Raw genomic sequence first — 27,735 nt, forward strand, 5'->3', positions numbered from 1 at the left:
TAAATGTTAAGTGTGAGAGTGTCTATGAGGTCAGTTGAAACCCATGTGCGAATAGAGCTTTGGCTTTAATTACTGTGCAATTGAAATGAATCGTATGATTATGGTTTGTGATATGGAGGAAACCATACATAACAGGTAATAATAGTAAAATAATAAAACTGTGCCACACACTCGTTTTAAACATATGCACTAATGACACTTCTACCCAGTGGATTATGTGACAGCACTGTTTCCATTAAATTCCTTTTCCTTGGTGCTTGTTTTTTTCTAGTTTGAGGTGCGCGCTGTGACACCACATTCAAAGACTTCAGAGTGCGATCTGTAGCTTGACAAAACGGACATGTTTTGAGTTAAGACACATATAGTTGGTAATACTTTTCATTAATTTAATTCTCATGATGGCAGAAAAATAATGTGATCAAGAAATCGCAGTGATGTAATTTTGCGATACAAATGACAGAATAAGTGTATTTAATTCAGGCAATTCCTGTTACACCATACAACAAAGTACATTATGTGCTGTTGTGTTGTACCATATGCACCTACACTGTTTTGTTAATAGCAGTGAGGCCACAGTACATATATTTACCATCTGGAGAAGCAACAACACCAGTAGTGATTGCAACTGTACACCAGTGAATACAGAAACAGAACTTTTAAAACAATCTATTAAAAGATGATGGCTTTCAGCCGTTCAATATTTATCCATCCATCATCCGTCCCTCTTATCCTCTAAGGGTCACAGGGGGAGCTGGAGCTGGAGCCAATCCCAGCTGACATTGGGTGAGAGGCGGGGTTCACCTTGAATAGGTCGCCAGCATATTACTGCAGCCAACATACAGAGACACACAACCACTCACAATCACACCTACGGTTGATTTATAGTCTCCATTTAACCCAACCCCAATCTGCATGTTTTTGGACTGTGGGAGGAAGCCACAGTACCTGAACAAATTCCACAAAGACATGAGGAAAACATGTAAACTCCACACAGAAAGACCCCGGCCGAACTGGGATTCGAACACAGAGCAGTGTGTATAAGGCAACAGTGCTAACCCCCGCGCTGAAATATGCATCTAATAAATACAAAAATAAATACAAAAGACAAGTGTATTTTAAAATAAACTTTGTGATTTTATTGTTTTAATACTTACTCTTACACATCATACAATCCTAAATCTTTAAAAAGAAAAACAAAATAAAAAGATATCTGGTGGTGTTTCTGGGGGACTGGAGTGCCAAAGGGACAAGAACTACAGCTTTTGTGAACATTGTAGATTTCATTTCATGTCCCTCAAGCGCACCTCAATAAGACAAAATGAAACATCTTTTGTCCTTCCTTCTGCAGTTTGCAGACTCATCACAATGTTCAGGATTATCATAATGATCAATCATAACCCCTGCATGATGAAGACACTGATTATGAAAGGCTGTGCTAAAAGATGGGACTGAAAACAACAAAATCATATTAGAGCAACAGACAGAGAAAACAAATGTACGGATAATATCTAGATTACTTAGGTATGGTTGCCATAAATGCTGGTGCCAAGTCCTTCACCACAAACAACAGTTTTAGCTATCCAACTGTCCATCGCATGTAAGAAAATTGGGCCTAATCAATATTAGGGCTGAGTAGTTTGATAGAGGATGTCACGGCTTATTGTGTGAATTATGGTGGTTTACATTCAAACTGCTCATGTCTTAAAAAACAAAACAAGGGAGGTGTGATGAGCAGTCAACAGAAAACTGTAAACCATGAAGTCCACATGATTTACAATCATCCCAAGTAAACAAGTTTTTTCTCTGACAGCACTTTCAATCTGAAAAACTGAGCACTCTGTATGCAAAAAAATATTTTGTATTGGTCGTCAACCGAGCAGGCACAATGCAGGGAACACAAATCTGCAGAGCTGCTCTGACCACAAGCCACGACAACATAATTATCACTTAAGAATCCGCATTGACTCCTTTTATGTTTTAGTTTTTCACAGCTTGGGGTTCACATGACTTATCCCAGGACAACACCGTCCCAGTCTTGTATATTCAATCACAGTCATTTAGACATGTTCACCATCATCACTGCCAAGACCTTCACATGAATCCTGGTTAAGGCCAATTTTCCAATCATAGGCGCCCAGAGTAAAACTCAACTAGGTCCAACATGATATTCTGTGTGTACAAGAGGGAAGTGTCATTCATGTCCAACCCATTCTGCATTGGCTTTTTAAACACACATACTCCGAAAAAACCTTGCAACTCCAGATCAAGCATCATTTACAAGGAAAGCTTTTTTGACGATAATGAAAAAATTAAACCTCAATTGCCCGTATACATCTCACAAAAACCTTTTAAATTTTCTGTAATATTAAGGGTTATATGCTATGACTAGACTTCAGTAGCATGGTAAAAGAACGGACTGGAATACTGTGTAATTCATCGAGGTTAATTAAGCTCAAAGGGGTTTGTTAATAATCGGACTAGTATTGAAAAAAAGAAGCCACGTGGTCTGTTGAGATACTCATGGTAAAGACAGCTACTGAATGTTGTTTGAAAATGATACAGGCAGATGCAAATAAAAGGGGAAACAAGCTGGAAAAAACTAATTCTGTGCCATTCTATGCAAATCCTTTTTTGTGGATAATTATGAAAAGCACTTTTATACACAGTACTATTCTTCACCTTAGTCCCCCACCTTTATTACCTGGCAGAAATCTACAATAAGATTATACTATATGAATAGGAGCCATATGGTATTTACATTTGGAAGAAAACACTTTAGAGTCCTGTTAACTTGAGCCTCAAGGTTGCTGCCATGCATTGTGCTACTGCTGTGGCTTTTTAAAACATTCCAGCTTCATTTCAGACTGTGCAGTCAGTTACGAAATGGTACCTCATACGTTTGTCTGCACACATGCAAGTAGGTTGGATCTTCCTAGAAGAAGCTAGCTAGAAGCGGTCTTCGTAGTAAAAGGGCTCGTCTGAATCTGAGCACATTGTATAAGCACAGCAAGCAACTCTGCAGCATCGCAACAATCTTTACATTAGCTGAGGGTGTGTGTCAGTGTGTGGAGTAACCGCTGCGACCCAGGTCAGTTTTTATTCAGCATTTGTCAGTGGTCTGCTGGTGGTTAGAGAATTGTGGAGCTTCACTCAGACTCCATCGAACATAAAAGGGCATTCAAGGAGAACGCCTCGCCTCGATCCAACACGAACACCCTTTCCTCAGCGAGGCTCCTGCATACATCAAATATAAACTGCGAATGACCCAGATGCTGAACAAAACTGAGTAGGTGTGGCACAGTATCTTGTGATCTGAAGTTGACACACTTTGTTGTGCTTTGTTTCTAAATCCAGAACAATGGACATTTCACTGCAAAAATCTTAATTGTAACGGCTTAACTGGACTCTAATCCATCATGTCAGAGCTTGTGTGTTTTTTCTTCAATGGTTATATAATTAAGATGGAATTACTTAAATATAAATGCAAAGGTTAAATGCACATCTCAATGATTTGCTGACACATGCTGCCAATCCTCCAGCACAGACCAACCAAACGATAAAAAATAAATAGAATGCAATCACACAATTCAAGCTAACTACAATATATTAATATAGATCTTCTGATGTCATACGCTCATTAAAACAGAAAAAAAGAACACATAATTCAATCACTCAGTTAAGTCAAGGTTCTCAGTTTCCCCTACACAGTCCCTCCCCAACCTTCCCCCACCATTAGCTGTTCATGCACCCAATATCAGTATGATAAGTCAATATATCAAAGAACATTTCTGGAAAATGCTGAAACTTGGGAGTTCAACATGTGGTGACCCATGGAACAAAGGTTGGAGGGGCAGGAGAAAAATAAAATGCCAAATTGACACAGAGTTGACATCATTTTCAGTCTGGGAGAAAAAAAATAATATTCCAAAGCCCTTAAAAGGTCTCGCTGATACATGAAATCTCGCAGTTAGGTTGTTTTTTTTAACTCTCTAGACCCTAAAATTGACCTCTGTGTCGTTATCCAGGCTGCAACACATTCCTTAACAGCTTATCCCCGTCTCATTTCAACCATCTTACAGGGATTGTATAAAAATAAACCACACGATCCCCCAAGTTGAGAAACAAAAAGGGGTAAAAATCAAATGCCTTCCCTTACCACACAGCAACGTTTATGTCCACAAAGCCTCTACGGCTCTCTCCCCGACTCTCGACACACACACACGCTTTCATACAAACACAAGAACACGCACACACACTCGCACAGGTTCAGCCACAGTCACCAGCGGAGAGAGAGGGAGAGGCTAGTTAGGGAAGCGTCAGGACAGTGGCTGCGACCTCACCACCCCGACCCGCCCATCTTAGACTACCATGAACAAATGAAGCCATGATATCAGGTGTTTTCATCCAAGTCGCCATTGTTCAAATTCAAAGTCAGAGAGACTCTTGTTGCACTCAAGTCCTCATAACTTCTGAATTTTCTCAGCCACCACGATCGGGTTCTCCTTGCGTATGCGGGCAGCCGCTGCACTCCGGTAATCATAGGGACAGTCGTGTTTGTCGGAATAACGGTGAATGGCACAGAACAGGTTGCCGCAGCGACAGTCAAAACCTTTAATAAAGAGTAGCAAACAGGGTCAGTCAAACACAGAAGCTTTATAATGAACATCATTTCAAGAGTTGGCACATTGTATAGAGCAGATCTGCAGGTTGAAAGGTTCATAGATGAAAACCCAACATCCCTCTCGAGGTATATCTGCTTTTAAATTGGACATATTAATAAAAATACAGTACAAAAAAACCAGAAAATGAACATAGGTGTGTAAATGAAACCACGTTTGACTGGACCCTGAGGATACTGCCATTATCAGACTGTATTCAGTTGTTTTCAGTTTCTTAGTGAGGATCGTGATCAGGATGAGGCGTATACACAAATATAGCTATTCAATATTAAATAGTCCCCCTGGAGTTTCTTGTCAGGCAATTCTGCTTTGGAAAAAATGGAGGCCAAGCAGTTCACTGTGAAATGCTTTGGTCTGTGAAATGCACCACTTAATTGCACAATGATTCTCTCTGCACCAAAGTATTTGGGTTTGGAGTATTTAACAACAAACCATAGCCTGGTAGAAAGATTTTGAGAAGGTGGGTTACAGGCATTTGATTGTAAAGCCCTTGAAGGTAGCCATGGATATTAAGTCATTTCTAAATAAATCAATAAGACAGGAAGCTTGAATGTCAATAACACAGTGCCTCTCATATATATACACACACACACACACACACACACATATATATAGTTTTTACACTATTATCATTATCTAATCATCTTCTTTTTTTTTTACACAGCTGCTTTTGTACACATTTCCACATAGTTTTTACACAGGGTGGCCCTGCTGTTAATAACAGTGTCTCCGCTGTGGAGAACACTCACTCTAAGGACAGAGGTTTATAAAGGGCTGGTGTGACTCGCTGGCTGAAATGCGGATGAGAGGGAACTTCCAAACGGGGCTCGATTACTTTCAGTAAGTGTTTGAACCCTGCTTTCTCAACAACAGACAACGGTTGCATGTCTGCTGCTATAAAAACACCTATGTCGCTCGTTTTTGCTTTGACACGGTCTGAATTATTTGCCGCGGGGAGCTGGGTTTGCACATAACTCGTTTTTTCCTTGTCCCACTAATGTTAGTGGGCATCACTCTGGTGACGCCATTTCAAACAAGTCTGCATGTTCGATGTGCTACCAGCTACATGTCCGATAGCAGTTGCACAATGTCGGCTTTTGTACGATCCCCTCGTCTTTGTCCGTCGTCATTATACAGCGGACTTAAATGATGAGGGAGGGTCTTCACACTCCCGTTTGTCTGCGGTTGCTATGACTACGAGCCTACAGCACATCCGGTCCTTCGCTAAAGTTGTCCCTTGGAATTTAAGATGCACACAAATAAGTTCCGCACGTGGACTCACTGCATTCGTTCAGTACAAGTGCGTTCAGATACATGTACCGTTACACCCCTAAAGCGTAATGTCTGTTCTTGTAACACAAAGGACCATAAAACATAAGGACGCTGCACAATAACAAAGAGCTAATTAAAAACAATGTTATTTGTGTATTAAACCATTCTGAATTTCATTTTCTGACAGGTTAGGACTGTCAGATAAGGGGAGTAAAGTCCCAGCAAGGGACATTCATGACTCACAAACCTTTGGACCTTATCAGTAAAAAAGAAGAATTCACAGTTTTGTGTGTGTGTGTGTGTGTGCTCCATAAACTTCCTCTCTTCCTTACCAGTGAGGCCTACTTTCTTTCGGCATGAAAAGCAGCGGTTCTTTTTCTTGTTTTTATCCGGGGTTTGGTCCCCATCAGATGAAGCCTGTGCCCCTTCCCCCAGTGGCTCTGGTGGAAAAAGAGAACAATAATGGTCACAAACAAGCATAGCATATATGTTTAACACTTACTGGTAAAATACTGAGGCTAACAGAAACCCTAAGAAAACATTGAAAATGAGGTTAATATTTTTGAAAGTGGGGATTTCTGGAATCCATAGGTAAAGGACACATACGATAAGTCATGCATGAAAAGAGCTTTACAGGTTCCAAGGTGAAGGAGGTTTCTTGCACACTGCCTCTTGATTGAGGCGGTGTTATCCTTGAATATTCTTTTCTGTTTGAATGGAGTCAGAGTGAAGCTCCATGTTTTTCTAACCAGCAGCAGACCACTGACAAATGGGGGTAGAGGGTAGCAAGTTAATTCCTTTTGTTTGTCTGTGTATTCATACGTAAGGAGTGTCCTCCAAGTGCAACTCATATCATGTGACATGTGAATTGATTGGGAAAAGAGAATAGTATTTCTACGATGTCTACCTGTGCTGTTGGAAGTGCCCTCCTCTTCTCCCTCCTCGCCATCTGCTCGATCAGGGTCTACAGCTCCCGAATCCTGGGAGATGCTCATTGCGGTCATCTGCTGTGTTACTGGGCTGGGAGAGCTAGGGCTGAAATCACAACATAAAATAAATGTAAGACCACACAGGAATTCTTTTCTAATTCATAAAATAAATGCAGTATATGTATGACAGAGAGATTCATGTCTATTTGCATGAAAATATCTGTGATACCCCTCTTAAAATTCACAGACAACCTAAGCCGCTCTCAGACATGCACTGAACTCTGCAGTTCCTCCGTATTTTCTACAGAGGAGGTGCGCCTGTGAACGCAAATGTCCGAGTGAGACTGAACTCCGCAGTCTCTCCGGGCTTTCACTGCCTGGCCTCCGAGTATAATGTCCGAAGAAATCCAGGAGAATTCGATGTGTGAACACTACAGGAGATCCCTGCTTCTAATATGCAACAGATGCAAAAAATGAAAAAAAAAAAAAAAAAGACACTAAAATCTCCCAGTGAAAAAGCAGTGACAGACACATAGAAGACACTGATAAAGATGTCTAGAGAGTTTGTGGTGATTAGCGCTGTCACCAGTGTCTGCGTGATCTCTGCAGCGGAGTTAATTAGTCACTTCCTGCCTCTGTCTGCTCCAACACTTGCCAGAATAATGCGGAGGATTTGTTGCTCTTGTAAACGCATCCGTGCAGAGAAGTGTGTTGTGCATGTGTGAAAGGCAAACCCTGAGTAAACTCTTTAGCCAATTCTCCGGATTTTACCCGCAGGTCATGTCTGAAAACGGCTCTAGATGCTCTAGCAGCCTTTCAAATAATGCTTAACTATCCTGAAACTTTTTTTTTGTTTCTCGTTTTGTGGCATAAATTTGATTTGAAGGAGAAAAAAAAATAATCGTGGATCATCAGCGCCTTTGTGAAAAACTACTCTGAGAAATACTTTCGATGAGAGGAGATATCACAACTGACAAGACTCATGCAACTATAAAACAGACAGGGCCAACAAAAATGTTCAGTGGAAACAAGTATCGATGACAATACTATGCAGAAGCAGCAGTTTCAAATTTGTCTGAAAAAACAATTGGACTTTTTGACAAGATTCTGGAAAGAATCAACCCATCAAAAACTGGTGCATTGCAATGTGTGATATCTGTTTTCCATAAAACTTAAAAAATTACTGCTAAAATATTTAACCCTCAAATCTTCTATTTGGTTTTCTTTTCTAATATGTACCCTGGTCTTTTGTCTGTGTTTGTTTTATTTTAAACAAATGACAGTTGCATCTCTAGCACAATCCAACACAAACAGCAGGTTATAGTTCATTAAAAAAACAGCCGTGGGGCTCCCAAGACATCTTCATATATTTGTCTCAGCAATCACACTGTCTTCAAAACGGTACGAATAATTTAAAAAAAAAATCTATTTTACGATTTATTTTGCTGCAAAACAAATCCACCTACGGGTACAAATAAAATAACCTGACCTTCTTTATTGGCATATCTGCAGCAAGCCATACAAGGAGACGACCATAATGCTAAATTTTAAAATTGAATTAGGTCTGCAACTATTATTAAACATTACCCAGCAATTTTTCACAACCGGCCCTTGAGCAAGATTTAAAAACTACATTACAGTACACTTCAGCTTTTTCTTTCAGTGTCAACATTGAGCAAAAGAGGATTTTCATACATTACTGTGTCTTCTAAGAACTAAATAAAATGTTGGCTCATACAAGGCATTGTATTGGCCTTGTGTTGTATTGTGCCTCGCTGACAACTATTCTAATGTGCAATATCTCAGATTACAGTGCTTCTCTGTAAAAATGGGGTTAGAGATGAGCGTAGCACATTGTCGTATAAGACATTTTTGGGTAAACGGGCAAAGAGCTCTTTCCAAAGAGCAGAGTCGTCTGGAAATATACGTAATATATGTACAATTATTGTAATATAATCCCAAGAGACTGTATGTTGATAAGCAAGATGTAAATATACAGACACACACACACAGCATACCCTACCATCTCAGATTTCTGCCAAGACAAGCTGTTATACTCTGATTAACTGAGGGGGACTAATGAGAGCACATCAGAACATAATGTGTTGGAGCTGGTGATGAACTAATCTACTCATTAAGTCCATTAAATCATAGTTTAATGAATAATTAAGTACAATGTCCAATATAATGATAAACAACATGTGCAGGATAAGTTTCCACATCTTCATATCAATAGTTAGTCTTGTTGGCCACTTAAAATATTTGACAATGCACACTGAAAATTAGATTTAACAATTAATTCAATTTATTTGTAGAAAAATACAGGTCGGAGTGATTTTCCTCTCGTCAGTCAACATACCTGCTCGTTGGTTCCTCGGGTGGGGTCCCTGCTACCTCTGTACTGGGCTCTGGGGTTGTGCTTTCCACAGTCACACCAGCTGATCCTGGTGATCCTGCAGGTGATGTAGCAGCTGTGTGGGGGAAGGAACAGTCAGACATCACGGACAACAATCAGGGAACGTGTTGTTTTGAACCCTGAGCTTGTGACTTAAACTCTTATTAAATGCCACTCATTGCCTGTGTATGTCTACCAAGTTCAGGTGTGTTTTGAGTTAATGAGAAACAGCAGATGGATATGTCACTCTCTTGCTTTCTGATGCCACAGTGCAGGCAGCTACTGCTACCTCGGTTCTCCAACCCCTTTTAGCAAATTCGAGCACCACCCCATACAGCCTATAGAGATTTTGAGTGACCCCCCCCTGCTTATCTTTTCTACTTTTCAGACCCATATCCAGCCTCCCCCAGCTTTTTATTAGGTCACGTCTCTCCCATCTTCCTACCTTTCTCTCCCGGGGGGCTGGATCGCCCCCCGCCCTGTTGTCTCTGCAGGTGTTCCTTGTAGCAGACCGAGCACATGCCGTTGGTGCGGGGGTTACCATAGAAACCGCATCCCATAGTGCAAAGCATTGGCACCTGCGTCTGATTGGTCTCCTGAGCCATGCTCTGGCAGAGGGGGTAAGGGGGATGGGAGAGGATGTTCCTGAAAATGGGGGGGCAGAAGTTAGTGAAAATGATAAGCAGTCCCTGTCTGATCACACTTTAGTCCTTGAGCTAAAAGAGCTTGGAGACTGGCATTGGAGCATGAGAGTGGAGTTGGAGCAAACATGTGGGGACTGAGGGATAAGACCAACTCATTGTAGGTGAATGTTTTCTTATTTTTTAACAACAACCAAGTTTACGCCCCAACACCCTCAACTGAATAACAGAGTCCAGTTGTGCCACTAAAGCAGATCTGGACATTGTCACACTTAAATGAGAACACACACTCCAACTAAAGTTTACAATTGAATGTGATCCACACAAAACGATGTCTGTCATTAAGGGCAACATGGGACAGGACATAAATACAAGATCAGATGTGCCACTTGATAATAGGATGCTTCCCTGAAAGCATGGAGAAAGAGGCACCAGTGGTTTTATCTAAGTATTAGGCTGTAATTCTGTTAGAAACAATGTGTGAACAGTTGAGTACAACATACACAACGAAAGGTTCAAGGTAAGACTGAGAAAAAAAACAAGTTACAATCTGGGAAACCAGGAGCTAGCTCAGCAGCCCCCCCCCCCGCCGCCGCCGCACAGCAAGGTGTTTAGTTCCAGGACAAAGTTAACAATAAAAACAACAAAAGCCACAGACGTGTCTTCACCAAACCATCAGGAAACTTACACCAAACCCCAATGCAGCGATGACCTGGCCCTCGCTAACAACACGTCGCTTACGATCTCTCCACTCACAACTTACAGCTGACTGTCCCCAGCCTGAGTTCGTCCGCAGCAGAAAACAATCGGGGTCCTGTGCAGCTCAAAGCAAATACTGTAACATTAGCAAACAGCCTCGGCTGGAGGGCTTTTTGTTGGTCTGACATTAAACACAAAACACAAAAGGGAAGGGCAGGACTTCACGAGTCTTCTTCCATCACGCTGGGGGGGGGGGGGAAGCAAGAAAACTAAAAAAGCAAAGCGTCCCGAGCGACGGACCGTAACAAATCCGTTGGTTTTAAAAGCGAATAACCGCTGATGTTAGCATGCTAGCGTTAGCCGCGCCGCTAGCCTCATCAGCCAGCCCCACAACACACAGCGCCTCCCGACCGGGTCCTGGCCGCTTTCTGAAGCCGTCACCCGCAGCGGGGGCGTCTCACCGCGGGGCGGGGAGGAGACAGTACCTGGGGGTCAAAGTGCCGGCGGCTGTCGACGGGCCTGGACCTCAGGTTTGTACAAGTGGAGTCCCCCAGCAGAGCGCGCGGCCTCCTACACAGCGCTAGCTCCCGACATTCGAAACAACGACCATGACGTCATCCCAGCATCAATTCAGACCGGCTATCTCTCACGCACACGCACGCGCGCGCACACACACACACACATCACCACAACATCACCAAATATGTACAAAATGTGTGTCGGCGATTTATTGACATATCACTTGATTGACAGCTTCATGACACTCACACACGCACACACGCACACGCAAGCACACACACTCACTCACATACACTGAGATTAAAACTGCAGATCTAGAAACAAATGCAGAGTAAATAACACATGTTCATTAGTAAAGTGGTCTTAGCTCCAGGAATGATTTTTATTCTTTGAAGGCACTTAGACAAATCTTTCAAAAAGCAATACAGGTACAGATTAACAACAGATGTAAAACATATGTTGATCTTTTACGGCATCAACAGTAAAGTAAATATATTTCAAGAATAAAGTCATAACCTTACGAAAATAAAGCTATGGTTCATTTCAGAGGGGGAATCAGAAGATCTGCTTGTCGCCTGCATTACAATGAGAAATGTAGAGCATCTTGTATTTATACTTTTGTGTAAATTTCACAAATAATGACATATTTGATCATTTGGCTCATCAGTGCCACGTTATCTTAAGCATCAGGACTTTAACGAGCACAGATTATCCTTGATGCTTTTTTATTCATTTTCTTTTTCATTATTTTTGCAATAATACTTTATTCCCGTAGTATTAAAACTTTTTTAAATCATTGAATTATGACTTTATTCTCATGATATCATCACTGTCTTCTCAATTACAACATTATTCTTGTAATATTACCACATTGTTCTTGATATCTCAAGAATTGTTTTTCTTCAATGTAGCCCTAATACTCCGTCATACTCTAAGGCCTCGGGCCTGTTCTTTTAGTTGTAATAAAAATTCAACTAACTTCTAAATAACAAACGTATGAGTTCAAAATAAATGAATCATGACTACAATATTATACAAATATAAGCCATCTTTCATTAAAGCAAATATATGAAATGTTTCTTTAAATGGTCTATCCACAGTAAACCTCGGTCCTCTGTCGCCACACTGATTATTAGGTGAAGGAGAAACACAACCAGGTCTTGAAATCTAGTTGTCTTGGACAGCAGGCTCCATCGCCACTTTTTCCTCGGCCCTTTCAGTGATCAGTGGGTTAAAGGGCCCCACCAGCCAGTTGAGTGGTGTGTTGTTTAGCAGATACTCCATGACGCCATCCAGAGACTGTTGAACCTGGGAACAAGTGCATATGAGTATAGCTTTTAACACAGTTTCAGTTTCTTAACCACACACATAGTCAAAGCAAATATTTGACCGACAAAACATTTTAAGCTTTATTGTGGGTGGGTAATATTGACGTTTTAGCTGTGCACATTTACTAAATACAGCATGCTTGACTGTCGTAGTTGGATAAAAACACATAAATGAGTAGATACCACTAAGACTGAATGCTACTGTAGTAATTGCATGAGATTCCTGTTTAATTTATATTCACTACGACACTTTAGACTTTTTAAGTGTTTGTTATTTAGCAGGATTACACAAAAAACTGCTCAACCAAATGCCCTGAGATGTTGTGGAGGGCTGGGGTACAACCCAAGGAAGAACCCCTAAGATATATATTTTTTAGCACTTTCTTTAAGATTTAGAGATATGGTGTTTTTCAAAATTTTCTTTGATTTCTCAGAGAATAATTTATGGTTTTGATGAAAAAAGATGTTTAGAGGACTGATCTATGAGTGTGTGCAATTCGGTGCAGATCTAAATAATCTGGAGCTAGTGAATTTAAATGAGGTCTCATAAAGAGACTGTGGGGCCTCGGCAGAGGTGTCCATTCTTCTGAGGGCTATTCTAGTTGTGTTAAGTGATAGTATTGAAACAAAGAGTGTAAAATATGAAGCACTGAACTATTCTTAGCTGAGCCAATGCAGCAAAATAAAACACCACACTAAACAAAGTGTAGCAGAATCAGTACTTGGGTCAGGCGGTGACGGCTCCGCTCCAGAAGGACAGGTGTGAGACTGCTGGCGCTCCCCAAGGAGGAGTGCAGTTCTTCAGCTGATCGTCTTGCACTGGCCAACTGGTCCTGGACGGCACCTGGCAAACCCTGAGCACTTGAAACCACACTGGAGCATGCTGACCGCAGCTGCTCACTTAGACCACGCACCATGGAGAGGGCCCGCCATTCCAGCTGCTGTGAACAGAAAATGGCAAATAAATGAATTGTTAGATGATATCACACCATTTCCACATATTTCAGAAAAGGGATTACAACACAAAGTCAGCTTCTAAAATGCAAGTGTGTTTTATTGTTGATGAGATCTCTTGCTTTTGTCCATCTCAGAGAAATGGGATCATATTCAGTTTTTTTCTTTTTTTAATGTAATATACTAAGACACTAGAGTGTGCATCCTGTACAGTCCATGCGCTGTAAATGCTATGAAATGCACACATAATCTGATTAGAAAACATTTGTTCAATATCCAATTGCTTCAGCCCTGACCTCAGACTCATCTTTGGTCCCATCCGTCTCTGAGTCGGTCTGTCCAGCTCCAGCCTGCTTCTCCTTCCACTCTGTCCAGCGCTGCAGCAGCTGCTCAGAGGCCCCTCCTATCTGGTGACTGGCCGTACCCAGGCTGGTCCGGGCACTCTCGAGCAGGTCCATAGTACTGGTCATCTGAGCCACCGCAGCGCAGGTGGCATCCCTGGCATGCCGCGCACGGACCAGGGACTGCTGCAGGGCTCGCTCCTGGACCATGGCAGAAAGTTTCCCCAAGCGGACAAAGTAGCTGGGGCTGTCGGACGGGGTCGTCACCTCACTGGTGGCAGGTTCAGCGATAGCAGCTGAGGGAAAAAAAATATTTAAATCTTATATTTTGATCTTCCACAATATTAAAACTGGTAACTGGTTTAAATGTTGTGAGTGATCAGTATACATTTTCATATTCATGGAAAATAAGTGAAACTGCAAAATACGTTTTAAATCCCATTACTGATGGTTCAGAATTAATTATTTCACAGCAGGCCACGGATGTACATCAATTAGAATTTTAATATGATTTAAAATATTTAGGTATGATTATCGCTGGTCTGCGATTTGTAGGGGCATGAGGGGGATCCATCCCCTTTAAACCAAACATCTGTTCGTGGCAGGTTACTTGATGGTTAAAGCAGATCTGCTCAGGAGAGACAAGAAGACTTGAGAATCACTTCACTGCCCCTGCCATCAGTCTGTGGAAGCTAAGAGGTATGCAGAGTAACAGCCTGTGTTAAAAGCTACTTTGGTCGGTCTTTGCCACAGTAACCACTTAAGTGATACTGAATCTGCCATTATGGGTATTTTTGCTGCTACCGCTGATTATAGTTGCAGACGAATCCTTTTCATATCCATAACCAGAGAACAGGACGGCCTCTTGCTATATTAGTATGGCAGGTTGTCACCATAACATGACATCACAGTAGCAGGTGTCAAAACTGTGAGTGTTGGAAACTGTGGATGCTTCATGGGCCAAGCTAACAGAAGGGAAGTTGACTGGGAGTGCCCTGCCTCCCTCTCTATGAATAGCATGAACCACTGATGTGTCCGGATCCAGACACTTTATCATGATCACTCCCATCTTACCATATCACACTGTCTTGCCTTTACAGTGATCATTTAAGTGGATAGCATCATTAAATTTGCTGTTTGAGCTATAGATCAATGCAGCACAGACCGAGTGCCAGCTACTGACTCTCAAAGTAAATGGAAAATAGTGCTAATGCCATCATGCTCACACATTACCATTACAATAAATCAAGTTTAAGTAAGTTGCAGTGATGCCAGTTGCAATTTGGATGCTTACTCTATAATGTAGGAAATCAATGTTGGAGTAATGTAAGTGATACAAAGATAATAACTAAATTGAAAAAATGATTTTCCTAAAAACAAAACTGAAACGTTATAAAGGCCTCACTGAAAGTAAATGGGATTCAGATTATGTTGGTGTAGCAGCTACCAAATAAAAAATTTAGGAACAAAGAAAACGTTTCACTTTGCTCTGTTTGTAATATGTAAAAATTACAATACGATACAAAAGCATAGGGCGGAAAAAAAACTTTGATTGATGGATCTTAAAATAAAGGTGTGTGTGACATCCTAAAATAATATTGAACCTGTTACTGGTTTTATGAAGCACTTCAGTGAAACTGCCATTTGTTTTCATTTATGATCGACGGAGCACAAGATTGAATCAAATTTGCAATAAAACATGATCATATTTCAGTTTTATATGGTGGAAAATATTCATAAATTACCCTTCAATCATCTGCAATCGTCTGCGACAACAAAAGAAAACTGACCACTCGTCGTCCATAATTAATTTCAATTGCAGCCTTGTTTCAGCTTCATTTGATCCAACTGTCAAAACACACCTGTCTCCATCTCAGCAGGAAACATATGGGTTTAACTACTCCCCTGGTTTTCATGGACTGATTATTTTTTCCACATTTAGGACAGCTACTGACCCAGCTCCCTCTCGGTGACTGGCAGGTTGTTGTCAACCCAGCTCTCGGATCGGCTGAGAGCCAGGCCCATCCCACTGCTAACCATCTGGCCCATCCTGGTGCCCATGACGGTGGTGATACCTCCGCTGACTGCCGCCCAGGTCAGCTCGTAACCGCCCATCACAGCCCCCATCACAGTGTCTTTGGCACCTGCCACCGACTGGTACACCATACCTACTGTGTCCGACACCACCTGGGAAACAAAAGAACAGATTATCAGATAGTCTTGGAGTTATGGTGGTGTGACAAACATTTTCTACATAGATCGTATCCTATCAAGCGACATGACATTTGGGACAAGGAGCAGCTAACAGAGTGATAAAGTAGGGTGCACCAGTAAGAGAAGTGGAGGCTTGTTTTTGTTTTTTAAGGACACCCCACAGTGTATTATCCATTTATACTCTGGTCATATCTGTCAACATTTATCTCCAATCATTTACATTGTTGCCTGTTGGCAGTTTAACCCATGGCTAAGTTATATTACAAGTGGGTAACAGCAACTGTTCATAAATTGTTGCAATGGATACCTGTAGTGTGCTTTGTCCTAAATCAGGAGCCTGATGTTTCGCAGACTACTCGATCTATGAAGGCCTGGTGATAGTAGGAGCGGGGCAAGTTGGTAATGGTTCGTAGACCAGACCTTCTCATTTCGGCTTGACCTTCTCAGTCTACGAAGGATTCCTTTTTTTCGTCACCAGCTTGCTATTGCATTGTTAGATTCTTTGAGCTCCTGCACTTACTACAGCTCAGCAAATCGCATTGCTACCTTGTTAGCTTTGCCACCGGTGTGCAATGAATCATGGGATAAGTTGGCAAAACAAGGATCCACCCATTGGATCCTTCATTGCTCAGGAATGGAAGGATGCATTTGTCGACCACATTTGAAGGAGCCTTCAAAACAAGACAGCTTAGTCACGCCACTGTGACGCCATCCTTCCTCAAATGCAGCCTCCGATGTATTGCAGCCCCTGAATAGGGACAAAGCTAACTTCTGCCGGGCTGCGCATGCTTTCCTGTTTACACCGGCACATGCATGCCAACTATACGTGAGTCGTCACATGACGTGCGTTTTCAGTCGTGTTAGTATGGACGGGGATTAAAACTGATACGGAGGCAAAATGGTCGAGTAGACAGAGATCGTTTTAGTTTGACAATGCCGTTTCAAAACTAAAGTAGTGTGGATGTAGCCGGAAGGTGAAAAGCCCTACAGTGATAACGGTAAACAAATCAATGAATCAATTCACATCCACAGTAAAAAAGGAGAAGAACAATAGCTGCAGCGAAAGAAAACCTTTTTCTGACCTTGTCTGCTGGTTGGTGAAGAATAGGCAGCTTCTCCTCCATCTTATCCAGACCTTTCAAGGCATACTCGTTTACTGTGGCAACTGACACAAACAGAATATTTTCCTTTGAATAAAAGTATAACAAGCATCATCAGCTAAATTTGTCGGAGAGGAGCAAAGCAGCAAACAACAAAAAGTCATTAAACAGCTTCATGTTTACTGTACAGCAGGAGCTGAAAGGGCTTTAATGAGTAAACATACTGCTTTCAGAAGAAGAGACCTATTTTTAGTCTTATGTTGTATTCTAGCCGCATAGTAACAAGTGGACCCTACATTCATTTATAGTTAATTCAAATTCTGTGGTTGCACATATATTGCATCATATTTTTTCACAGGGGAGAAGAACTCACGTTGTGGTTCTATAATGTCCAGGAGAGGCCTGGACCCGGTGGTGGCAGCTGCTCCCAAGGTTCGGGCCCCACTCTCTGCTGCATCCATCACCCCCTTCAGCATGGGCACGCTGTCTTTGGTGCTTGTGTAGGCGCTGGAAACCACCTCGTAAGCTGAACTGACCAGTGTCAAGTTGCTCACCCTGGAAACAACATTCTAGGAGAAATATTAACAGAACCACCACTGCTGTCATTGAAAAGAATTTTGAAATACACGATACCGCCTCCATAAATCATCGCACATCAATATCATCAATTCAGTACAGTCTACAGTAGGTGTGCTCTTAGGGATAATGAGTGATTCACTTAATATAGCTCATTGAAATGGAGTGTGCCAAAATGTCAAATGAGTTCATAATAGGCCTCAGTTTTGTAATGGGTGTCATTCTGGGTCACAGCGCTCCTCACCTGCTGGTCTCCATGAGCTGCTTCTGCTGCTGCAGCTCCACTCTCATTAGTCTTCCCACTGTCTGCCATTGTGACTGCTGGATTCGATCTCTGACACAGAATATGGACAGTCAGAATCAGGGAGTCACCTCACATTGCTTCATATGCACGACGTGCGTCTTCCTCTTTGTTGAAGTGAAATGGAAATTGCTGTCTGGTCAGAGAGTGTAATAAAGGCAGAGGCAATGCAGCCATGTTACATTTATTTATCAACACTATGATGCAACGAGGAAGAAACTGCCCCCTAAAGTAAAAATGTTGCAGCCATGTAAACAATTCAAGTCTCTGTGTTTTGAGATAAAAATTGGATAATGATACCATTTAGAGTGTTAATTATTTGTCTATTTTCCCACAGCTGTATTTTTGCATCATAGCATTCTGAAGTATAGAGAGGAGAGTGGGTGTACAAAAGTGTGGGGATTCATTCATGAAATGTTACATGTTTTTTTTTGTAATGTTTGGCTGATCAAGGTTTATGCACGTGTGAAGTTCCCTACGGCACAAGAAAGTGAAACACAACTTAATCAAACAATAGTGGCACACACACACACACACACACACACACACACACACACACACACACACACACACACACACACACACACACACACACACACACACACACACACACACGCACACACTTGGATTGAGAGAATCATTACATCCCTGCACTGATAGGACTAGTTGTGTGGTAAATCTGCAATGTAATGCTATATATACGTGTTATATCATGATAATTATTTACTTAATTGACCAAATAAACATTTAGAAAATAACAGTCCAAAACCCTAACCCTAACCCTAACCCAGCTAAATTGCTTACTGCGTTATTGTTAAATGTATATATAGAACGTGTTTGTTCTACAGTGACATAATACGTCACAGATAAAATATAAGATTAGATAAGCTTTGTTGATCCCACACCAAAGAAATTAACTCGTTACAGCAGCATATAGTCAGAATTTGACAAAAGAACGCATGATAGTACAAAAATACAATAAAAAAGATTTTTCAAAAATAATTGAAATACAGAGAATATGTACATAGTATACATGTTTCACTTTTAATGCAAAAAACTAAACTAAATTCTAATACTTTAAATCTGGAAACAAACTGGAAGATTAATTGATAATTTTAGCAATCAAAGAAATGCAGATGAGGAAACTGGAGTTAGCAGATAAGAAAGACCTCCCTGCAGTAACATCTTCCTCCTCCTCCTCCTCCTCCTCCTTCGTCTTCCAGCATGTGGGCAGCATCTGTCTGTGTTCTACCAGATGGTGCAGAGAGACAGAGGTGGACACCAATCCACCTGTCTTTACCTCAACACTGTTAACAAGCATCTGACACGTTCCACCTGATGTGTATCGGGCGGATGAGTCAGAAAAAAGGACGTGACCTCTGTGATCACACTGCAGGAGAAACATCAGCAGTAGCATGACGACTGAATCCAACAAGCTGTGACCTGTGATAAATATCATGTTTTTCTTGTTCTTTTTCTTCTTATTAACACTATCATTATTATTATTTAATGTTCTCCCTCAGATTTGTGACGTTTTATGTTTTGTGTTAGAGTTTAAAACAGCAACCTTCACACAGGAGCAAAACGTCTTTGAACTTAAAAGAATTACGAACGTGATATTTACGATAACTTATTATCAATATCAATTCATATAACTCTTGGCCATATCGCCCAACTCTAAAAGCGAGCCTTCCTGCCCGACAAAATTACATGTACGTTTTAACCACAGATGACCTTCGTATACATAGAGCCATTGTTTATTCTTCTAGATGTCGACAGTGAATAAAATACTCTCTCTGAAGCTTTTCATGACTTCTCCAGTCCCAGGCGATCTCGCTGGAATTTTGTGTGATTGCGAATTGCATTTTGTTGCGACAGCTTTGTTGAGCAACTTTTTTTTTCTTTTTTTTCTGAGAGGCAGTTGACGATAAAACTTTCACTGGCTGTATTCCAAAGCAACGTCTTACACTATGCTCCCCGATATCAGATTGAGATGGACCCAAGATAATTTCCAAAGACACAGTTCGCATGATGAGGAAAGCTGTTGGGCAACACGGAAAAAACGGTTTCTAACTTTCAGAAATCATCATCTCACTGATGTGAGTCCAGCTAAAGAGACAATGTGGCCTTTCCCTCATTCGATGTAAGATTGTTTGTCACATCCTCACACTGTTGAGCCACATCATCCCCTTTCGGAAAATGAATAGTGACTAAGCTCGCTCAGAAAGTGAAACACTGTGTGACCTTTGATAATAACACACAAGCTGATGTATCGCCAGGAAACTATTGAGACACTTGTCAAAGGGGACAGTGTTAGAGCTGAAACAAAAGAAATATCACAACTAAAGAGTGGGTTACAGAGACTGCAGCTGTCCAGGATCCAAACAGACAGAGAGATATTTGCTAATGTGGACATAACTAATAGAGAGTGGACTATAAGTCACTCAGTAGAGCGCATACCTCTGCCAAGGCCAAACGGTCACCTTAAATTCACACACTTACAGAAATCAATCCTCTAAACATTTTTCAAGATCGATGAATTATTCCCTTGGAAATCAGTGATGACTTATAGCGCACGAAAATGAGCTATAAGAATTTACTGGATCCGACCCTGATCTGGATCTACACCAAAATTTAATAATTTCTTCCCTGACACATACCACATCTTTCCACCAAGTTTCGTTGTGATCCATTTTGTAATGTTTGCGTAATCTTATTAACAAGCAAAAAAAACAACAACCAACAAACAGACAGGGGTGAAAATATAACTTCTTGGTGGAGGTAATTAACCAGAGAAGGAAGAAGGGTTAGGTTCATTAAAATGACACTGTCTTTTTTAGTTTTATCATTTCTATCTATAATAGTGTAGACAGACACAGATCAGTGAGATCAGGCAGAGATCCTTCAAGTCACCTCGTGATAATTAAAGCACGAGGAGGTCGCGACTCTTTTTTCTTATGAAATAATGGATACGCCATTTGTTCAGGCCAATCAATTTCTCTCACATGGATCAGTCTGAGAAATTGAAAATCACTCATTGGATGAGCTGCTCATAACTCATGTCGACACAGGAGGTTGCTTCATTTTTAAAGCTAAAAGGTTTGGAAATCACCACTTCAGCCCAACAAATTAAACAAGGACATCTGGTACGAAATACACTGGCAGTCACTGAAGTAAATTCCAGAAGGAATCCAGTGTGGAGCAGACACAGGTCACGTCTGCCACAACCTTTTTAGAACATGTCTGATGTTGACTGTGCTCATAACCCTGATCAGGGGTCAGGGGAATTTCCAGTGATCTCATTTCAGCTGGTGTTTTTCCTTTTACAACTTTATTAAAAAAATTATATATATATATATACAAACGTCGAAGCTAAAGGGACAGTATAGTTAAATAAACAGACATACACATAAATACATATTAGAAATAAGGCGTTACATACATTAGGTTTATAAATGATATATAACATATATCTAAAGAAAAGAAATGAAAGTGAGGGAAACTGAAAAGTTGATTGTACATTAGTAAAGTTTTGATACTTTTTAGTGTCTATAAGTTGCAGAGTCTTGATATATTGTAAAATATATCTGGATAAATATTCCTATAAATTCACATATTGATCTTCAGCTGGCTTTCTCTCAGGTGAGGGCGCAGTGTGTGACGTCAGCAGCTGTCACCTCTTCTACTTTATGGCTGATGAACTTTAACCGACAAGAGGAACAAGGACAGACAACCGAACTTCAACCACACAATAAGCACACAACTCGTCCAACCTGTGTTTACTAACCTGTGTTTACTAACCAGTGTTTACTAACCTGTGTTTACTTCTGTTCACACGTCTCCTCGGCCCTCAGAAGGAAGTGATTTTAGTTTGACAGCGGCTAACTTAGCAGGTATGGCTAACACGTGGAGGTGTTGGTTTAAAGACGATAAAAACAGGGGGAAGCCGTTGAATCCCTGACCTCTGGGAGCTGGTTGTTGTTGTTGGTCTGTCCTGCGGTGACCTGCTGGTCAGTGAACCGGTGCAGTCTCCAGATCAGCCCCCTGTCTCCCCCTGTGCGGGGCTGAGGTTCTCACACACAGGCTGACCAATGAGGGCGGAGTGTGGGACTGTCTTAGCAACTTTGAACCAATCACATTGCAGTACATAGAGTCAGAGGAGGCTACGAAACAGATCGATTGGCTACACTACAGATTTATATCAGATTTCCAGAAAAATATTTTTAATAATAATAATTTTATATTTTGTATTATATAATTTGTCTTTGATTTTAAATGATGATACATTATTTTTACTTTTTGTTTTTGATGTTTTATTTTCTTGTTTGTATTTTTCTCTTTGTAAAGCACTTTTCATTGGCTCTTTTGGAATGTGCTTTTATAAAAGACGTACATAAAAGACTATAATATGTTAATTTTGCAGTGGTACAAATTTTTTGTGTGTGAATTAAGTAACTATTGTGTCCTTGTGAGAAATCTGCATATTATCCGTGGATTAACAAACTAATCTTGGTGGAGGAATTAAGTGTGAACACAGGTCGTTGCGCTGTTTTGTTTTGTTTTCCATTCGCTGATATGATGAAATGCTGGATCATTTTGTGACATTTAAAGCTATCTATCTATCTATCTATCTATCTATCTATCTATCTATCTATCTATCTATCTATCTATCTATTTATCTATCTATCTATCTATCTGTCTATCTATCTATCATACTGGATTCCAACACAATGTACACAAAAGTACATTATTTATTATATATTAATAGAGTGCAAATATATTTTTATATTACTTTTTCATGTTCATGTTTCAAGTTTTATTTGTCGTACGTAAGTTAACAAAGGGTCAATGGTACAATCAAAAGCATTGGACGAGAAGGACATGTACTGTATAAGTACATGTATATATAAGTTATTGCACATTTTCTAGAGGAGAGTTAACAAGCACTTGAAGATTCCATTAGGATTTCACATGCAATATATATGAACAGTTCAGAGAGTAAGGGAAACAGTTCAAATAATCTCCATCTATTGCTCAGATATTAATGTTCATGCATCAGTCATAATGTCCAGAGATGGAATAACTATTCAGATCATTTACTCAAGTAAAACAAACAATTAAAAAAATATCCCTTTACCCTACAAGTAAAAAACCTCCATGGAAAAAGCTGCATATTACTGTTGTAGCAGCTGGAGGTGGGTGGAGTTGGTTTGAATGACTTTATATATGGTTTTATAAACTGGGACATCAGATACATCTGAGGGGTCACACATGATTAATGGCAGAGGAAAATACAACAAAGGCATCTCTGATACACATATCTGTTTTTTTCAAATTTTTTTTGTGACATTTTCACACATTTTCATTTAAGGTGAGACATTGGGTCATTTTAATGTTCAGTGAAATGAAAGTAGAAGAAAAATGCTTCATCTGGTGGAGCTGTTAACAACACATAGACCTCTGTAATGTGACCGAGACAACACACTGCTCTTCATTAGACTCAAGAAGTTAAAAAGGTCCCAAACAACTGCATTTTTATTTAGCAATGTGTATTTTAAAAGCTTGGTATGTTCATCTTTAAAGTAACTAGACACTAACACTGTCCAATAAATAAAGTATAATAGACATTACAATATGTATATCTCAAATTTAGTTGAGTTGAGGTATAGAGTAGCATCAATATCTCAAAATTATACTTGTACCTGAGTAAATGTACTCATTTACTTTCCATCATTGATAATGAAACGAAATTATAATAACACTAATGCATATTTTCAGAACTGAAATGATCAGATAAAAGTCCTGTTGTCTCATTAAACTGTTTTTGCTGCTTTTACTTTTCACTAAATGATCTCTATACTCCTTCCATTATACTGGGGAAATTATAAATGTAGCACAATCATGTAGCCAGGATACTTCAGTCCGCATTTCGTATACAGGTGAGATTTAAAATAACAAAAATCCTTGCAGAACTATTGTTTATTTATCAACTTCAGATCTTCTGTACAAAGTCCACTGAAGATTGAACGGGATTTCAGCAGGATGGCTCAGCTTTATCAGTTGACCTCAATAGGACATTTATATCATGGGGAGGTTGTATTTGTATGATACTCATATTGCTGTAATGTTATATAACACAGTTATATAAACAAATAAACGATTAACAATGTGTAACAATAATTAACAATTAACAATAATTTACCCATGAATACTTTATGTTTACTGCAGTCGGACACCTTCTGCTGAGGAAAGCCACAAGATAAGCTGCAGAAATCCAGTGAATATTTTTTGGTTATAAGATAGTAAAAAATAATTGTTTATAAATTCATTCATGTTTATCAACAGTTTTTCTGATTTATGCACATTTTATAGTTGGTTAATATGAGAATTAGTTCATACAGCTATATAATACAATGTTATTGATCATTCAGTCTATGCATTAATTACTGGAGAAGTTAGAGCTGTTGACAAACATAAGAATTTTTACCACAAAAAAAAACCAAACACATAAGATATCCTTATTTATGCTAACAACTTCATTATGCTGTGTTAAAAACTGTTAATTGTATATCTAAACAATTCACCTCAAATTAAGTAAATCCTGATTGAGAGTGTGTCCATTCCCTGCCCCCCCCCCCCCCTGTACAGTTTATACAGCCAGCTGACTGAGCTGGGTGCAGAGTCAGATGACCATGTTAAGTGCAGTTGATGTAGTGAACCCTGAGAGGGCAGTCTTTACCCATCAAGTCAACTTTTTCCCCCTCGCCTCGCCCACGCAGAGCAACAACACACATTCACATTTACATCCTTAAGATCTCTTCACCGCAGATGCACTACAACTCCACAGCAGTCTTTTTTTCTATTAAATATTCATATTTGATATTTAAATATTTAAAAAATCTGCAGGAAAATGGGGGCACGCTTGGTAAAGGAGAACAGGCTGTGACGGTAGATGCATTAATTGAATGTACTTATTAGGTCTGGGATGTCATTGTAACATAACTGTTCCTCTTGATGTGGAATTCACATAATACTTTGGCATTGTAAAACCCACACAGTGGCTTGGCCTTCTGCTGGATGCTGCCTGTGTATCATCCTCACTGAGACTCTATTTACTCTGCCTTTTCATTTGGAGAGGATTTTTTATTATTCAAGCCAGTTTACAGTTTTCATTACGTGCCCCCTTTGTATTTTCCCAAACGCCAGCACCGGGCTTCAGAGAAAGGAAACAGATTACCTCTAATGTTGCTATCAGAAATTCATTGAATAATAATCACTGTAGCTTTGTTTTGGCCGAGTTTAAAATCCAGGCTGTGCTGACAACAGTCCAGTTTACAACATGAGTCTGATGGGTCTTGACCACGCACTGTAAATAAAGATGGATGACATGACAGCTCCACTTTAATGTTGCTGAAAGACCAGAAGAGTTTGCTTGATAATGAAATGTAAATATGGGTTGTTGTCATAGATATAAAGATTGGACAGATATAAGAGAGGACATGAAAGCTCCCGTAAATTATTAATCGCCACCTGGATTCTGGCTGCAGTGTAGGTCATAAAGCCAGCCTCCTCCATGTTAGTAGATGGGAGATGAGCCAAATTAGAATATCAAATAGATTTTTCACAAAGATGTTTTTTGTCATGATAATTCATTCTTATCACAGTGATGTTCAAGTGCTACGTTTTGCAGTAAGTTTGGTTTAAATCAGCTATTTGATGCTATAAAAATGGGGTGAAACATGATGATGGACAGCTGAGACTGACTCACGATTGGTCAAGAACATTTATAGGTGGCTCCAAGTGACATCTTCAACCCAAAATGGCAGTGTTCATATTATAGATATTTTGGCTTGTGGAAGTGGACACACGTTGCACATCTTTATATACATTTTATGGTCTTGACTAGTTATATGGCTCCTTTCCTTCTTATCGTTCGATAGGTTCATGAATTACAAAGCAATTTCAACCTCTGCATAATGTGCCCCTATCTAAAAGACACACACACACACACACACACACACACACACACACACACACACACACACACACACACACACACACACACACACACACACACACACACACACACACACATTAGAGCCACCACACTCTTGTGCAAAAGAGACCAACATGTGCCCCAGAGGCTCTCATCTGTTCCTGCTCAACTCTTCACTCGGCTTCAACAATCAGTTATTGAGGCCAAAATTGTTCTGGATATCGACTAATTGAAGATTAGCAGATAAGAGGGAAATCACTCACCCCTCAGAGTAAAATGATCACTCCATCCTCCCCCACTCCCCCATCTCACTTTCTCTTTCCTGCCTGAAGACATACCTTTCAAGATAAGGGCAATAAATTGGCAATTTGACCATATTTCCACAGATATGAGAGCAGAAGACATAAATCTTTTATAGAGATTTATCTGGAGACACCTGAGCCTTTTCCACATTAAATTGAAAGCCTATAATCAGTTGGTCATAATAACAATGGAAGACACACACGAGAAATGAGATGGACTGCCATCTGCATGCGTTCAATATAATAGCCATTGAACTAGTTTATATCCCCATTTAACAAAAAAACAAGACGATGAAAAACCACAACAAACCGAACAAATGATGCCAAAGAGATCACCATAAAAGATTTAAGACGTTCAAATCCCAGGTGGGTTTTTGGGTCCATGCAGCATTTCACAAGGAAAATTAATAGTTTAAATAAGAAATCCATCATTATCAAAGAGCACATTTGTTGAAGGCTTGCCTTGGTCTGTGCTAAGCGGTGAGAGCAGCAGCACAATTGCACCGTAATGAAAAACATTTGCTCTGTTTCATGTTTAGTATTAGTACTAAAGTCTCAGGTGCACTGGGAACAGATTACCTCACAGAAACCTTAATTTCCCCTCCTGTTTACGCCTCCTGCTCCTCATTGTCTGCAGCCTTGAAACTATAGAAACGACTCCCCATACGTTAATAGCTGACCTGATCTGCTTGGTTTCCTCTGCGCCACGCCATTGATGGGAATCTTATGTCCGACATCCTGCAAATAATTTCCGGAGACTTGCAAAGCGAGGTATCTGTAACATACAACATGGTGACAAATCATCTCCAGGTTGAAACTGGATATGCACCTTTGCCCTTGCTATATTTTGCCCAATAGCATATTAATAAGGCATAACCAATGCATACGTTATGTGAAGAGAACCACTCTGTCATGCTGGAATGATAAAGGGAGAGGATGCTCACTGTAAGCATGTGACAGCATCATATGGAACTGAAACAAGGTATTAGTAACAATATAGCAGTTGGGCAACATTTAGAAAAATGTATCAAGTATGTCAAGGCATCAATTTTCCAATTTAAGTTGATGAAAACCAATATGGACACATGCTATGAGCAGTTATTTTGTATACCCGGGATTTGGATGAATTGTAAGAGCGTACAGTCGGCCTGCATCAAGCTAATTCTATACATGTTTTTCTTGTTAATAAGCCCTTGGAAACTTCCTTGAAATTTAGGTCTAGTCCATTCGCCACAGGCCAAATATTCAAACTAATCTAATTGTGTGCATCAGAGTTGAACATTGCAAGAGAGTATGTTCATTTACAAAGTGTAGGCTCAAAATGAACGCTCATAAAAGTCATATTGAACGTTTTTTTGCGACAGTAACGGTCTTTAATCTTTCGGGTAAAATTGCCCTGTGAGGAAAACTTAACTGGCTACAGACCTTTTACGACTGTTGCGCCTTCAGCTTAAAGGATATTAGAAAAGTGATTTGTGGTGGGACCTCT

The 27,735-nt window shown here is 40.2% G+C and overlaps 2 protein-coding genes and 1 long non-coding RNA gene across 8 annotated transcripts; all 3 read right to left on the reverse strand.

Moving 5' to 3' along the window:
• Positions 1 to 1,111: 1,111 nt before the first annotated feature.
• LOC117760104 lies at positions 1,112 to 26,044 on the reverse strand. The gene is made up of 2 exons (XR_004613614.1): positions 26,010 to 26,044; positions 1,112 to 4,206 (listed from the first exon to the last, which is right to left on the reverse strand). It is a non-coding gene; the product is annotated as an uncharacterized LOC117760104 (long non-coding RNA).
• Positions 2,841 to 11,293, reverse strand: zgc:77486 (uncharacterized protein LOC405808 homolog). 2 transcript variants are annotated; one of them, XM_034582872.1, is made up of 6 exons: positions 11,101 to 11,293; positions 9,721 to 9,920; positions 9,240 to 9,351; positions 6,859 to 6,986; positions 6,284 to 6,391; positions 2,841 to 4,609 (listed from the first exon to the last, which is right to left on the reverse strand). In XM_034582872.1, the coding sequence occupies exons 2-6, from the start codon at positions 9,878 to 9,880 to the stop codon at positions 4,461 to 4,463; spliced, it is 657 nt and encodes a 218-aa protein (XP_034438763.1). In that variant the 5' UTR covers positions 9,881 to 9,920; positions 11,101 to 11,293; the 3' UTR covers positions 2,841 to 4,460. The 2 variants fall into 2 exon arrangements, with proteins under 2 accessions (XP_034438763.1, XP_034438764.1); XM_034582873.1 differs by lacking the exon at positions 11,101 to 11,293 and adding an exon at positions 10,605 to 11,058.
• plin3 (perilipin 3) lies at positions 11,498 to 22,045 on the reverse strand. 5 transcript variants are annotated; one of them, XM_034582861.1, is made up of 8 exons: positions 21,911 to 22,045; positions 17,892 to 17,981; positions 17,445 to 17,640; positions 17,054 to 17,136; positions 15,713 to 15,944; positions 13,713 to 14,053; positions 13,185 to 13,403; positions 11,498 to 12,442 (listed from the first exon to the last, which is right to left on the reverse strand). In XM_034582861.1, the coding sequence occupies exons 2-8, from the start codon at positions 17,958 to 17,960 to the stop codon at positions 12,302 to 12,304; spliced, it is 1,281 nt and encodes a 426-aa protein (XP_034438752.1). In that variant the 5' UTR covers positions 17,961 to 17,981; positions 21,911 to 22,045; the 3' UTR covers positions 11,498 to 12,301. The 5 variants fall into 5 exon arrangements, with proteins under 5 accessions (XP_034438752.1, XP_034438755.1, XP_034438751.1 ...); XM_034582864.1 differs by having other exon boundaries at positions 13,185 to 13,400; positions 21,750 to 22,006; XM_034582860.1 differs by having other exon boundaries at positions 21,750 to 22,002.
• Positions 26,045 to 27,735: the final 1,691 nt, after the last annotated feature.

Source organism: Hippoglossus hippoglossus, chromosome 4 (assembly GCF_009819705.1).
Source record: "Hippoglossus hippoglossus isolate fHipHip1 chromosome 4, fHipHip1.pri, whole genome shotgun sequence".
Taxonomy (NCBI): Eukaryota; Metazoa; Chordata; class Actinopteri; order Pleuronectiformes; family Pleuronectidae; genus Hippoglossus; species Hippoglossus hippoglossus.